The sequence below is a fragment of the Penicillium chermesinum genome, assembly GCF_028974085.1.
Source record: "Penicillium chermesinum strain IBT 19713 chromosome Unknown utg000002l:1.0-5270490.0:1.0-5274688.0, whole genome shotgun sequence".
NCBI lineage: Eukaryota > Fungi > Ascomycota > Eurotiomycetes > Eurotiales > Aspergillaceae > Penicillium > Penicillium chermesinum.
Window position 1 is genome coordinate 990,895 of NW_026695312.1, and position 14,161 is coordinate 1,005,055.

The 14,161-nt window shown below is 52.3% G+C and overlaps 5 protein-coding genes across 5 annotated transcripts; 3 read left to right on the top strand and 2 right to left on the bottom strand.

Annotated features, from left to right (window-relative positions):
• Positions 1-233: 233 nt before the first annotated feature.
• Positions 234-3,195, bottom strand: N7468_001168 (MKT1 family protein; the record flags this gene model as incomplete). The annotated part of the gene is made up of 6 exons (XM_058470465.1): positions 234-323; positions 376-568; positions 626-857; positions 920-1,166; positions 1,222-2,151; positions 2,218-3,195. The coding sequence occupies 6 exons, from the start codon at positions 3,193-3,195 to the stop codon at positions 234-236; spliced, it is 2,670 nt and encodes an 889-aa protein (XP_058333606.1).
• A 666-nt stretch (positions 3,196-3,861) lies between these two features.
• Positions 3,862-5,260, top strand: N7468_001169 (uncharacterized protein; the record flags this gene model as incomplete). The annotated part of the gene is made up of 6 exons (XM_058470466.1): positions 3,862-4,029; positions 4,090-4,149; positions 4,243-4,296; positions 4,361-4,377; positions 4,435-4,585; positions 4,646-5,260. 6 exons carry the CDS (start codon positions 3,862-3,864, stop codon positions 5,258-5,260), a joined length of 1,065 nt encoding a protein of 354 aa, XP_058333607.1.
• A 746-nt stretch (positions 5,261-6,006) lies between these two features.
• On the bottom strand, positions 6,007-7,857 carry samB (MYND-type zinc finger protein MUB1; the record flags this gene model as incomplete). Its single annotated transcript, XM_058470467.1, has 1 exon — positions 6,007-7,857. One exon carries the CDS (start codon positions 7,855-7,857, stop codon positions 6,007-6,009), a length of 1,851 nt encoding a protein of 616 aa, XP_058333608.1.
• Positions 7,858-7,961: 104 nt separating this feature from the next.
• On the top strand, positions 7,962-8,240 carry N7468_001171 (uncharacterized protein; the record flags this gene model as incomplete). The annotated part of the gene is made up of 1 exon (XM_058470468.1): positions 7,962-8,240. One exon carries the CDS (start codon positions 7,962-7,964, stop codon positions 8,238-8,240), a length of 279 nt encoding a protein of 92 aa, XP_058333609.1.
• A 3,928-nt stretch (positions 8,241-12,168) lies between these two features.
• N7468_001172 (WD40 repeat domain-containing protein) lies at positions 12,169-13,859 on the top strand (the record flags this gene model as incomplete). The annotated part of the gene is made up of 6 exons (XM_058470469.1): positions 12,169-12,361; positions 12,416-12,487; positions 12,549-13,129; positions 13,190-13,279; positions 13,340-13,459; positions 13,722-13,859. The coding sequence occupies 6 exons, from the start codon at positions 12,169-12,171 to the stop codon at positions 13,857-13,859; spliced, it is 1,194 nt and encodes a 397-aa protein (XP_058333610.1).
• Between the last annotated feature and the right edge of the window lie 302 nt (positions 13,860-14,161).

Sequence of the window (14,161 nt, forward strand, 5' to 3'; positions counted from 1 at the left end):
CCGCTAGACTCCGCTTCGTGATGCATTTTTCTTCTTTTTGAGGGGGCTGGATTACTAGATAGTAATACAAAAATAGAGAAGATGCCAAAGACACCCCATAACTATCCATGCAAATTCAGTAGCAAATAGATGGACCCCGATGCAGCCCGTACTCAAGAGCCCGAAATTCACTACCAACGAGGCAGCTAGAACAAGACGAGGCCTTCCGCTAGCACAGTAGCAATAGAACTTCTCTATCGTCGCTCCGAGAGCCACTTGTTCGCATCGTCCCACAACTTCGCGTCCTTGATTTCCTTGCCTGCATGCTGGGTGCCCTTGTAGACCTGTGAAAAGATTAGATATGAAAGGGCATCCCGTACAAAGGGAACTACTCACAGAATCCCAGAGCTTGAATGCGAGGTCCAAATTGCCGGTGAAGCTTTCGCTGTGCTGGAACCACTCCTTGCCCTTTGACTTGACCTCGGCGCGAGCCTCCGGCGAAGTGGGGTTTGCTTGCAGGGGAAGATCGTCCAGGTAAGTGCGGACAGCAATACCCAGACCACAGTCATTATCATCAATAAAAGGCAGCCTAGATACCGGATTTAGTTTCGTGTCAATAAGATAATTTTGAAAGGTGGAAACATACTTCAGTCCCAGTTCCGACCAGTCATTGCGGTCCCGGTCTGCCTCGCCACTAAGAAGCAGACTCGCTAATACCACTTCGACCAGATTCCTCAGTGCAGAGCGCACCTCGGAGATCAAAGACCGGTAGCATAGAAGCTGGCGGCTCAGCGGGCCCGAGTAGCCAATATTCTTGTGCTGCAGCTTGCCGATACAAGCGACCCGGGAAACGAGCATGTTGAAAGTCTTGTCCTCATCTAGAACAGATGAAGCCGTTAGTTAAAGTTCCAAATCCAAATCAGATAATTAGATGGCATACCTGACCCTCGCATGGGGCCACCGGATACTGAAGAAAACCAGTTCTGGGTATTAAGAAGGTCGAAGCGAAGCATCTCGATGGCGATGAAGATAGCTTCCTCCAGGTTGTCCGATGGGGTCACATCTGCAAGTGCGTGTGACAGAGCCTTGCCCCAGACGGTGAGGTTGTGCTTTGCGTCAACGTATCCACGCAGTTGCAAGAAGCGCCACAGCACATTTGACAATATCTCGTCTTGAGAAGACAGGACCTATTCCCATTGTCAGAAACGACTGCGAGGGGTGACTTTTGGGGGTTCAACTTACAGGGTTCTCCTGCTTAGCCGATGACGTGGCGACAAAGTCTGGATCATTCAAACTTTGTACGGCAAATTTGAGGGTTCCTCGAGGGGCTTGGAGCTTTTGGATGCTTTCTGGGAGACTCTCGTTCTTGACTTTCCATCCTTGAATAGTCTCCTTGACGGATGGGATACTCTTCAGGTTCGTCTTACGGTCTGAATTTTCGTCAAACCAGGGGCGAACGGTGATTTCCTTGACCTGGTAAAACCGATGAAGTGAGTTGGTCAAGAGAGAAATTGACTGTATCCGGATTGGAGTGAGAGTGTCTCCCACAAGCTGGCGGTAAACCTCGGTGTCTTCCGCGCCTAGCGGCAGTGAGATTCGCACCTCACCTGACGTCAAGAAGTTGGGGATATCTGGGCCTAAAATACCCTTGGATAGGTAGAAATAAAGCTCCTCTGGAAGTCGTTGACCGATGATTTCGTGCATATCAGATGACGCGGTCTCTGGCTCCATGAGCGCCACACGGCCGTCAACATCCATGTAGACATGGTGCTTCACATTCATATATGCACGCTTGTAAAGGTCCGTATATTGGAACTCCTGCATACGGCGGTCTTCCTCATACTGGGCGCAAAGTGTCAAGGCGTTCCGCCCTGCTGAGTTATACATAGGAAGCGCGTCTCGGACATTAGGAGTCTTTCCTGGAAATCCAGGAGTCTCAAATAAAGGGCAAGAACGTAAGAACGGGGATCCCAGGAGAAGAAGGAATTCCACAAACTGTTCGTTCGACAAGCGTCCCAGCTCTTCCTGGAGGGTCTGTTTTGTGAGCCAGGTAAACTGGGCCGGATCGGTTTCGATGCGAATGACGAGTTTCTCGACATCGAAGAGGAAAAGCTCGGAGGGTCCGTAGATGGCATCGACCACGGGGTTTGTTCCACGGCCGAGATAAGCGAGCTGTATTGAGTATTGAAGTTAGTTCTGTTCGGCTTTATTCGTCGGTCTTGCGGGGCAAATGCCTACCTGTGCTGCTGCACTGTAGGGAGCAACCATGAAAGGGATGCCGTTCTGGAGGAGAATCCGCTGGAGGAATCTGTAGAGGGTTTCCGGCGGTGGTGTTCCTGAAGTTTGAGGCTGGTCAGCGGCTTCTGGCCCTGTTGGAAAGATTGAAAAAGCTGGACTCTCTAGGCTCGTCGGAGATTGTCCTATCCAGAAAGGGATCGCGGGCACAAAAGAAGTTCCAGAGACAGGTGAAATAGGTGAAATAGATGGAGATCCAGGTGGAAAGAAATAGACCATACCGGCATTGCTGAAAGCATCCACAACCTGGTCGGCTTGTTGCTGGTCATAGAGGTCCCATGCTTGTTCGAAAGAGCGCGGCGACGCGGGGGTTGTTGAGTTACTGCGCTGGTCCTTCCTTCCGAAATCGAGGCCGTTGAATACGAAGACCAATCCGACGCCGAGGGATTTGAAGGCCTGGAGCTCCTTTTCGATGTTGGTCCTCAGGGCAAACGGGAAGCCACCTAAGGCACCCAGCAGAGCTTCGCGGGTCGACTGGTTCACCAGGTGTTGGTGGATATAGTGCGAGGCATCGATTCCGATCACTGCGCCTTTCAGGGCCGAGAGGGGGAGGGATTGGACCGACTGGCTGTTGCGGGTCGCGACCCATTCATCGAGCGGACGGACTAGAAGCTGGCGGTTAGCGATCGGGCAGGGGGAGACAAAGTGAGAGACGGCGAATAAATACTTGGCATGATTCTGGAGCTGATGGACAAGAAGCGCGGCTAATTGCCGAGCATTGAGGCCCCAAAGAAACAGCGCTGGGAGATGGAGAGCGAGGAGGGGGGCGAATGTCGCGGGAGCTGGAGGTTTGCGAACTGACGAGGGGGAAAGCGGAGTGACGCTCGTTTGTTTTCCTAATGGCAGCCAAAGAAAAACATACGACCCCTTTTCATTTCTTCTGGAGACCACCTCACTTTCACCTTCGGTCTTGCCTCCCATCTGACTTCTCGTCGAGTCCCATTGTTCTATCGCTAAAACAGTTTAGTGCCCCAGCGCGATCCCGAGTCCGCGAATCTCGAGCCTCTTTTACTAGGAAGGGTCTAGACGTAGCTTGGGGCACCTGGTCGCATGCAGTATCGCCTTCAAGGGCTTGCCCCCACTGGTTCGGAGTCAGACTGAAAAGGCACTTAGATTGCTTTATGTTATCTATCTGGTTATCATTATTGGATTCCAAGTTACTTTGAATGACTATTGGTATGGGTGTTTGGCGGAGTGTAACATATATATGTGGGCAGAACATAGACCACAGTCTGGATCAGCTCAAGTCACCGTCTTATTCCACATGTGCATCTCCAAGAATTATTATTAACCACGAGCATAATCTCCTAGCAGCTGGAACCTGACTAGCAGTGATCTCATCTACTAGTAGCAGCCATATTATTCTAGGAGCTTGAAGGATGGACATACTCTTAGTAGTAGTGGGGCTTATCGCGCGTCGGATCTCGCCTGCGCACGGAATGTCGACCATCCATGGATATCGGGTCCCCTTTAGATATGACCGATCCGCCTCGATTTTCTCATGTAATTAGGCCCTGCAGCTCACATATATCTGCATGTCCCTCCCCACATCCCCCAATTCGAACTTCCAGAACTGCAAGCCACAAGATGTCAGACCTGGTCCCCATCGAACTTCCTGTCATTGACATCTCCAACCCGCACGACCCCGCCGTGGGGAAAGCTATGCTGGATGCCGCGGCCAAGTACGGGTTTCTATATGTCAACAGCAAAGGGACCGATTTCACGGCCGAGGACGTGAACCATGCGTTCAGTCTCGTACGTACCCAAGCTCTCGTGTTCGTGGTCTGCAGAGCCTAACCTCGTCAACTCATTTAGTCCGAGAAGTTTTTTGCCTCGCCAAAGGCCGAGAAAGAAACTTGTCGCATTACTCCGAACGTCAGTGGCTTCCATAAAATGAACTCTCAATTGTTGGGCGCTCTATATTCGTCTCTGTATAGACTTACAATTGAATGATGCTGACGATCCCAGAACCGCGGGTGGTCCGGTATGCATACCGAAACACTCGACCCCGAGCACCAGAGGGTACGTGGACATACCAAATTAATAGCCATGAGTTTAGCTAACCGATATAAATCAAAAACAAAAGACCGGAGACTTCAAAGAGTAAGGCACCCTAAGCACCAAAACCAAGAAAAACCCACCCCCTAACCCACGCCAAAGAGCCATGAACTTCGGCGACTTCAAAGATGGCCAAGCACAGCAACCACTACCCCCATCACTCAAGCCTCATGAAAGCGAAATCAACTCATTTGCCTCCCTCTGCAACAAGACCTGCACCCGGATCCTCACTCTTCTAGCCCTAGGCCTCGAGGTAAGTAGATCTCATTATCTTCGGTCTTAAACGTGATATATCAAGCCCTAACACTCCAAGATCCCACCCGACTTCTTCACGAGCCGGCACGATCCCTCCGTAGGCCCAACAGGCAGTATCCTGCGGTACTTATGGTACCCCTCGATCTTCTCATCGGAGACAGCCTCCTACGCGCACGACAAGGATGTTCGCGCCGGCGCGCACTCCGACTACGGGAGCATCACGCTACTCTTCCAGCGGCCCGGGCAGCCGGGGCTGGAAATCCTGGCGCCGGACGGCGACGGAGAGACCTGGGCGCCTGTGCCGATTATCCCGGGTCCGGTCGAGGAGGCAGGGAAGTACCCGTTCCCGCCTATTTTGGTGAACATCGGCGATTTGCTGAGCTACTGGACGGATGGGCTGCTGAAGTCGACGGTGCATAGGGTAGTGTTTCCATTGGCAGAGCAGCGGAGTCCGAATCCGAAGGATCGGTATACGCTTGTTTATTTCTGTCATCCGGTTGATAGTACAGAGTTGGTGCCCGTACCCAGCGAGGCCGTGAAGGGATATCGCGGGTCTGGAGCGGTTGGGTTTGGAGGTGGTGCCGGTTCCTTGGAGGCTGGAAAGCGGCCGTTGACGGCTGCGGAGCATCTCGAGTCACGACTGGCTGCTACGTATGGATTTACGAAGAAGTGAACTCGTGGGTGGAGGCGGAAGTTTGCAAGATGGAATATCAGTTGATTGTTATGAGTTTCCGTTAAACAAGCTGTTATGCAAATGGGGGAATTCATTTCACTGGGAATAAGTAGGGCGGCCGATGAGGAAAGGAAAGAGAAACGCCGGTGCCGAAGTGGCAAAGTGCATGAAAACAGTAAAGGGACTGATCCTCCAAACGCATAAATCGATATCATAGATGGGAGTGTGATGGGGAGAAAGCGGAATGCAGAAGTGACCATGAGTGGCCGTGTCAATAGGTTGCCCCGTCTAGGGACAGGTAGAAAGCTCGTGAATCACACAATTACGTATGAGGTCGCACAATGGCTCCGGGGGGGGGGCCCAAAGGGAGAGAGAGAGAGAGAGAGGTGCAGCCGTGATGAAATGGAAATCGAGAAAAGATGTACACTCATGACACGTGGGGATATGTAAGGTGCTATGAATCCAGGGGGCCACGAATAGAGGGCCTCCCAGGCGAGTGACAGTAGCAGCCATAGTGGGTTGAAGGGAGATAAAAGACGGAAGATGAGCGAGAAGAAAGCCAGACGACATGTAAAGAGGTATCTTAGGGGTCAAATTGAAACGCCGCCAGAGTTTGCAAATGCCATGCGCAAAAGTTAGACGTAAGACACTAGGAATAAAACTTGCGCGGGATGGGTATGACGCTATGCGAGCCATTATGCAAGGAAATGAGAAATGAAAGCTCCCAAGATGGAAAAGGAGCGGGATCAAGGAGTTGTGTGGCACCAGTGGCGGTGGTATACCCACGCGGCTTTCTGGCAGTCTTTGCTGCAGTACTTGGTGCGGCGGCAACGGCGGCACTTGGCGAACTGGCGCTGGAATTCCTCCCATTTGCCACACTTGTAATAAGCGCACTGACGAATGCCCCCACGGGACTCGTCCTTGCGGCAAAGATTTCGCATCACCACACAAGCCCAGTATTGCATGTCCTTGGAGTGGTGTCGAACGGTGAACTTCTCGACCAGAGGGAAGATGTTCACATCGTCAGGAAGCAAATATTCATCTTCCTCCTCGGGGCTCTCAATAGGCGAGGATTGGTCCGAATTTTCATCTAACAGATGAAGTTCACGGTCGATCTTGAGCTTTGGTACCAGATGTGAGCGCTGGAAGTAGGTTCGGAGGTTGCAGTACTTGGAAACGTAAGCCAAGAGCTGCAGGGACATCAAAACGTCCTCGTCGCGAGGCATGGTCGTCAGGACATTCTGGGTTGCGGGAGTATTGCGGTCACGAAGGTACAAGGCGTAAGGACTAGGGGCGAGAGTAGGAGAATTAGGGTTATTCGTGGCCTGAGCTGGGGAAAGACCCAGCCCGCCATTGTTTTGGGTAGGACCATTATTGTTGATGATACTGCCATCGACAGCAGAACGATGCTGAATGTTGAAGGCCTCAGATTCTTGACCTTCTTCAGTAGGATCGGTCATCGTGAGACCATGAGTTGTTGAGACATCATCGATCATCGTGGTTGGCTGCTCGTCACCATCGATATCCATTCGGTTTGGCAGTCCAACGATAGGATCAGCGTTTTCGCCCAACCCATTGCCGTCACCCATGACCAGATCCTCTCCATTTGCATCATCAGATTCGCCGGACGCAGACAGCTGTTGACGTATGGCAGGTCGCTGTCTGATGGGAGGCGGTGGAGGTGGCACGTTTCGAGACTGTGCCTGCAAAGGCCCACTCGGGGTGGTTGGAGAGTCCGGTTGTGAGACGATGCCAGTTTGGAGGCCCGGGAGCATGCTAGGGAGGCGATCCGTATCACGGACAGGCCGCAGACCAAAATCTTCGGTGGTATCTATCTGGGGCACGGCGGTTGCGAGAGGTTGCATGGCCCGCAAGCGGTGACTCGCGCGCGCATACCGGGTGTCGTGGGAGCGGTGGTTAGGGACGTCCTGTCGGAAAGTGCTGCGTTCAGGAGGAGAAGTCATAGGGGCACGTGGAGGAGAAGTAATGTCCATCGCATCGGAATCAGTTGGCTGATTATCCTGATAATATGGCTGCGGGATTTCGATGCTGGGAGGAGGTGCCTGCCGGCGAGAGGGGCGAGACTCGGCTGGTGTGCTTGAATCGGCGCCATTTGACCGCCCAGTGATCTCCCGCGTGGAGGAGCTAGACTTGGTGACTGGGCGGCTCGAGGAGGAGTGTTTGTGTGCTTCGGGCTCGGCCCGCGACCGGACTTTGTCCACAACCTTGATGTAATTGTCCAAAATGGTGGCGATGACGGGCACCATGTCGGCCTCAACCACTCTTGTCCTCACACTTTCGGACCCTCGCACACCGATATTGACCACGCACTGGAAGGCGAGACTCCATTTCCACATTTCCATCAGATCCTTACTTCTGCCCTCCTTGAGGATGCAGACGAGTCGTTCGATACCTCCATCGATCGTCAAGATGTCCCGAATGCGCGCAGATGAAGTTGTGAGATATGCAAGGTGATTTAACGAGTTGATTAACGGTAGAGTCGATGTACAATCGAGGGCACGGCGGTCGTAAAGAGTTGTGGTGATGTTAACCGAGGCCTTGTTCACATTGGGGATGCTGAAGTTGACTTCCCGCATTGTGAAGAGTGAGATAATAGCGTGCGGCGGGGAGCCAGATATGAGATTAAAAACGATGTGGCTTTGAAGAACAGGATAGCATCCGGATGCAATAGGAGAGCCGGATGGATGAGGACCTTGACAATGTCCAGAAGACGGGGTTCCGCCCCCTAACACAAATCCAGAAAGGCGCCCGCGAGCAATGTGATCCACGAAGCCTCACAAACCTCAAGGTGCTCACTCCAAAGACATCTGGGGGCCCCTATATAGTGGCCCAGGCGATGTTCAATGGTCGGCGCGTCGGATTTGATTCAGATCGAAGCGTGCCAGTGGTCTCACAGCACAACTCCGCTCCGCGAGGCTGGATGGCGACCAAAAGGGGAAAGAGTGAAAACCACGGCTGAGGCAAAAGGGCCCGGGTCTGGTAAATCAAGAGAAGGAGAGTGAGACGGAATACCGATGGGGAAGGGGAGAGAACAGGGTTGGAGGGTGATGGGGGGGGGTTGATCGAAGGAGGGAGGAAAAGCCTTTGAGGGCGAAAGCGGAGAGGCGTCAGGTGCCTCCTTAATATTACGGCACCCGAGGAGTCTTTCCCGCCACCCTAAACCAACTCGCTCTATTTTTAACAGATGCGTGGCACACGCGATTTCACGCAGTCCTAACGTGTTGGATGCATCGCGTTGACTTGGTTCGACACTTTGGAGAGTTTGATCTTCTTTTAACTGTGACTCGCTGCAGGCTATCCGCTCCCCCTCGTGGTAGTTAACATGCGAACTGGAACGAGTTGACTTAGTCACAAATGAGCGGAAGCGGGTATGCTACGTCAGGCTATAAGGCATGTTGCCGCCATTGTTTGTCCTAGGGTTCATCTTGTGCGGATTTAGCAGATTGAAGATACAGTTTTGCAGGAACATACAAAATAGCGAAATACATATATATGTAGCGATAAACCAAGCCCATTCCCAAATTTCCATTGACATCTGTCAAAACCACGACTGATGATTGGATTACTTTGGATCCGATGGCCCGTAAGATTGTTGCATCCAAGCCCTCGGAGTTTGATCCATATCGCCAAATGCATCCGTGAATTGGTATATATTTGCCATGAATGCTCCATTACGAACCCTCGAGAACTCTCATGTCTCCAGGGTTCATTTCAGGAAATCAACGATAACAATGATGATCCCTTCCACAAGGTTCGGCGGCTGTGCTGATCCTTCGATTTGCAGGCTGGAAAATCTCTCTGGTTTGATTAGTATCAAGAATATCGCCAAACATCAACAGTGGAAAGATTCACCGGGCTAGAACAGGCGCTCCATGTCCGCCTATCATGATGGTATATCCAAAATTGAATTTGAGGACCATATTGATAGCCAAGAACCAAGAGTTTGGAGGCTTTGGTTGAGACAGCGCTAAAGGTCTCGACCTACCTTGGTAGCTAATGAGACCACCAAACAAGTAGCATTCCTCCGAGCTTGGCCTTTATAGTTCGGCCGTGGAGAATATCCAGTAGTTGTCGAGGTTAGACAGGACTGCATACACGCAAATGACCCGGAGTCGGTAGGATAAAATTCTATGCATTATCAAGCCCATCAACAGCCGCGTAGCCGGGTAGCCGTATACTGTAGCCTCGACGGAATTGATGTAACTACGTACAGAGGTGGCCCCTTATAGGCGAAAAGGCTGATTTCCATCTGGGCCTTTCATTACTACTAGCGTAATCCATTATTGGCATTTGTTTTGTTGCTTTTCCTTTGTCTGGAGGATTCAGGGGTGATCGTCAATCACAGCAAAGGGCCGCGGCCCGAGACTCTAAAGATCTCTCTACTACCGGACACTGGCCCATTCCGCGTCACCCCAAATAATGCCATTTGAGAGGCTGGGCATGGAGTTTCAATGGGGTTATTAATAAGAACGGCTCTTCAATATTCGTAGCCACGCATAACCAGCCCTAGTTATGGGTTCTCATAGCTGGCCCTGGCTCAGCTCAGCTTAGCTCAGCTCCAGAGCCTGGGCTGACTTCTGAAATTATGCGAGTATGAGGCGACAGTCTACAGGAAACCGGAGATGAAGAACCCTCGCCCGACGCACTTGCAGCGGTTCTGGACCTGCACGTAGATCTCCGAAGTGGGGAAAAAGCAGTGGGGGACGAAAGTGGCACGCTCGTTATCCCGTGGGTCGCTAGCCAGAGTTGGTATATACCCAGTATAGCATTGGTTAAGGATGAAGCAGAAATCAAGGCGTCCAGAACGACGCCCGCTGGGGCGGTTGTCAGATCTTAGTCTGCTGACTTGCATGGAAGAGCAACCGTGGTCTTGCACGGGTAATAACGATACCTCCGGTATGGGCGCGTAAGCAGGGTTGAGCGTCCTGAGCATTAACGCAAGTTTCGGGAGATCTGAAAATTGAATCTGCTTCTCCGTATTATGGACAGAGTTTGCTGTTACTGGAGCTGCAAATAATGATCGCCCGGAATTCACCTCTTAATTATTTGAGGATGGGCTTGAGCGGAGCCAGAAAAATAGGGGGGCGCCCCAGAGTCTCAACGGTGGAGACGCATTCATCTTCTTGACGCGCCAACGAGCCCGTCTGGTTGGCACAGGCCAATTGTCTGGAAATTGAAGACCATTTGGAACAGGGGGGGACTTCGATCTTGGGATTGTTTCTTTTTCAGCGCGGCTCCAAATCCTGCAGGTTAGTCAGCCACTGGAGGCGAACCTTGGAACCTTGGATCCTTGGAATCGACCGTAGAAAAGATGAAGGCGAACGGCCGAGCTTGGACCTACTGGCGGCTTTGGCCTTTTGGGGAGGCGAGGCTTGGGTCGTACAATGCCGACCGGAGAGGAATCCAGCCCTCATTGAGATATTTGGTATTCTTTGTCAATCTAATTTATCTTAGCGCGACTTTGTAAAGCGACCAACATTCAAACTACGCTTGGTAAGTTAACCGTCGCTGGGTATCATTTGTCATCGGGGCTTTCAATGCCTGCAGACTCCGCTTTGGCGCCTACCGATTGGGGGCGCCCCCGAAATCCCTCGTCTTTCTATCCGGTAAGGATCGTCTGTCCTTGACACCAGGGTCCACGCCAATCAGAGGCTGTGCGAAAAGAAAATAAGGAACGGATAGCCGCCAACAGTCTGGGTGACGTGGAGAAGTCGAGGCCTTCCGAGGGCCTTCGCAAAGTTCTCGAGGAATGGTGCTGCGCTTGGGCCTAGCAAATATCAATATCCGAGGGCCCTAATGGAATTACATCCACATCTCTGCCCCATCGTTCTTTTTGAGTTCAGTACAGAGAAGTACATACAACTGTACTCCGTCTCCGTACGGCTGTACGAACCCCCACCGAGAGGTTCTCCTGATCCAGATACACGGCCCACGGGTACTTCTGCCACTCAATTTGATGTACGAGTATTGCTTTTGCCATGGAAGCCCTGCAATGCCCGGGCAATACCGATCTTGGTCAGCAAGGTGACATACGTGACATATAGGGCGTTAGGGCTTGACAGCTATCAGCTTGTTTCCCTTGGGGCCAAGCTAAACCGATCTCCGCCACAGAGTTGGAAATCCTCCGTTGGCCAGGGTTGCTCCGGAGGCTTTCCAATACGGTCGTATACGGTGCGCTCTGCGGACAATGAACAGAGCAGCCCAGTGGCTGAGCATACCAGGCAGCTCAATCCAGAGCCCTTTCTTCATCTCCGATTGTAGACTGTAGATAGCTCAGGTACCCGGAGATTACCTGTACATCTGTACATACCCCTTGAGTGCGTATTGACGGTGTATTTCTCTACCGGGGGAACATCTCTTAGTGCTGTACAACCAAGCAGTCCACAGAGTTCCTGGCGCAACACATTGGACAGAAGCATTGGCGAAGAATGAACGAAGAAAGAGAAAGACAGTGATCGTCTCCCTCGGGTAGATCATTGAAATTCCGGTAAGTCTCAATGCCAATGGGGAGAAAAAGCATGGATGCGATGTCATCGAAGATACCACTAGCAGCGGGTAATACACGCCCGCCCCCTGTTCAGAACCTTCGAATCCCTCTCCCTCTCCCTCTCTCCTCTTTCTCCCCCCCCCCAATCCGGCCCACTCATTCCCTTCCTCCCCTCCCCTTTGGCGACGCTCATTCCCAGCGGATTATGAGCACAGCTTGAGGCCTCAACTCGGTCGCTTTCGCCTCTTCTGTCTCCCTTCGCTCCACTTTTAGCCTCCCCTCCTCTCAATTCCTCGTCTTTCATCCCCTCCGACAACCGCCATCGTTCCTGGGCACTTGACTCCTCAGCTTCGCCCTTCGTTGCAGATTTCGAACTTACCAGAGGTCTCACTTCGATAGTATGGCTGCCGACATGAGCGGCGAACAGATGCAAGCCAAAATTACCGCCGCCCGGCGCGAGGCCGAGGGTCTCAAGGACAAGATCAAGCGCAGGAAGGATGAGCTGGCGGACACATCCCGTACGATTACCCCCCCAAGGCCTTTCTTTATTCGCATTGGCACCTCGCGCCATCGCCATTCAGATATGGAATCGAGTGTGGCGTGGGGACCTTTACGTGCCCGGGCTCCTCAGTACTGACCCTGAACAGTCCGCCATGTCGCGCAGAACCAGACCGACGCCCTTCCCCGAATTGGCATGAAGCCTCGTCGCACGCTCAAGGGTCACCTTGCCTAAGATCTACGCCATGCACTGGTCCACCGACCGCCGCCATCTCGTGTCAGCTTCGCAGGACGGAAAGCTCATCATCTGGGATGCCTACACCACCAACAAAGTCCACGCCATCCCCCTAAGGTCCTCCTGGGTGATGACTTGCGCTTACGCCCCAAGCGGGAACTATGTGGCCTGCGGTGGTTTGGACAACATCTGCTCCATTTACAACCTGTCCTCGCGCGATGGCCCTACCCGCGTCGCGCGCGAGCTCTCCGGCCACTCTGGGTACCTCTCCTGCTGTCGTTTCATCAACGACCGCCGTATTCTTACCTCATCCGGAGACATGACCTGTATGCTTTGGGATATCGAGTCCGGTTCCAAGGTCACCGAGTTCGCCGACCACCTCGGTGATGTGATGTCGATCAGCATCAACCCGACCAACCAGAACATATTCGTTTCCGGTGCCTGCGACGCTTTCGCCAAATTGTGGGATATCCGCACCGGCAAGGCCGTACAGACGTTCGCCGGACACGAATCCGACATCAACGCCATCCAGTTCTTCCCCGATGGAAATGCCTTCGGTACCGGGTCCGACGATACTTCTTGCCGTCTTTTCGATATCCGTGCCGACCGCGAGTTGAACAGCTACCAGGTAAATATTTGATTTGAGTTGATGATGGTAATACCAGCTAACCCCCTTTCTCCTCTGCAGAGCGAGCAAGTCCTTTGTGGTATCACCTCCGTCGCATTCTCCGTGTCTGGCCGATTACTGTTCGCTGGTTACGACGACTTCGAGTGCAAGGTATGTTCTGGCAGGCCCGTTACTTAAACTATGGGTCAATGCTGATCTATACGACATTAGGTGTGGGATGTTCTGCGCGGAGACAAGGTTGGCTCCCTGAGTGGCCACGAAAACCGAGTGAGCTGCTTGGGAGTTAGCAATGACGGTATCAGTCTGTGCACTGGATCTTGGGATTCCCTTGTAAGTCCTCTCATCTCTCTTCCAGACTCCCTCCCATTTTGGCCTCCTGCTGATCCGTGTTCGTTCGTCGCACAGCTCAAGGTCTGGGCCTGGTAATCCGACAAAATAAGCAAAAAAATAACCGCAAGATACCCTGTGTCGATCATTTGCCATGCTTTTATTCGAAATTTTCTTTTAGCTCGATGGATCGAATTCTTCGCCATTTGTACGATAATAATCAGTTACCGGGGAGCTTTCGGGTTCCCTCGATAATACGGCGCAGAACGGTCCGTCGCATACGATCTGGAAAGCGCTGAGTGGTGAGACGCGAGCAATGGGAACAAACGAAAGCCACGACAAACGTTTTGGATACGACAATACTCTGGTGCGACGGTCTGATATCCGGCCCTTTGAAAGATGAGCCGCCAGTCCCATGCCCGTCTTCTTTTCTCTTTCGTCTCCTGCCTCCCCCCTGGAATGACGCCTCCTTTGTTTTTTCTCCCCGGCTTTCTCTTCGCCTTTTCCTATTCCTCTTCGTTGTCTGCCTCTTCTGCATCGGTCTCGGCATGTATTTTCTTGGCGGGAAGGGCCGGCTGGTTGGACTTGGCCATGATTTGACTTTTTATTGCCATTTTCTTTTTCATCTCCGTCAACTTGCGTGATCCAATCTCTTTTCCCTTAACCCCCTTATTTCCTCTTGTGTCGTCAAAGAAAGAGTTGTAC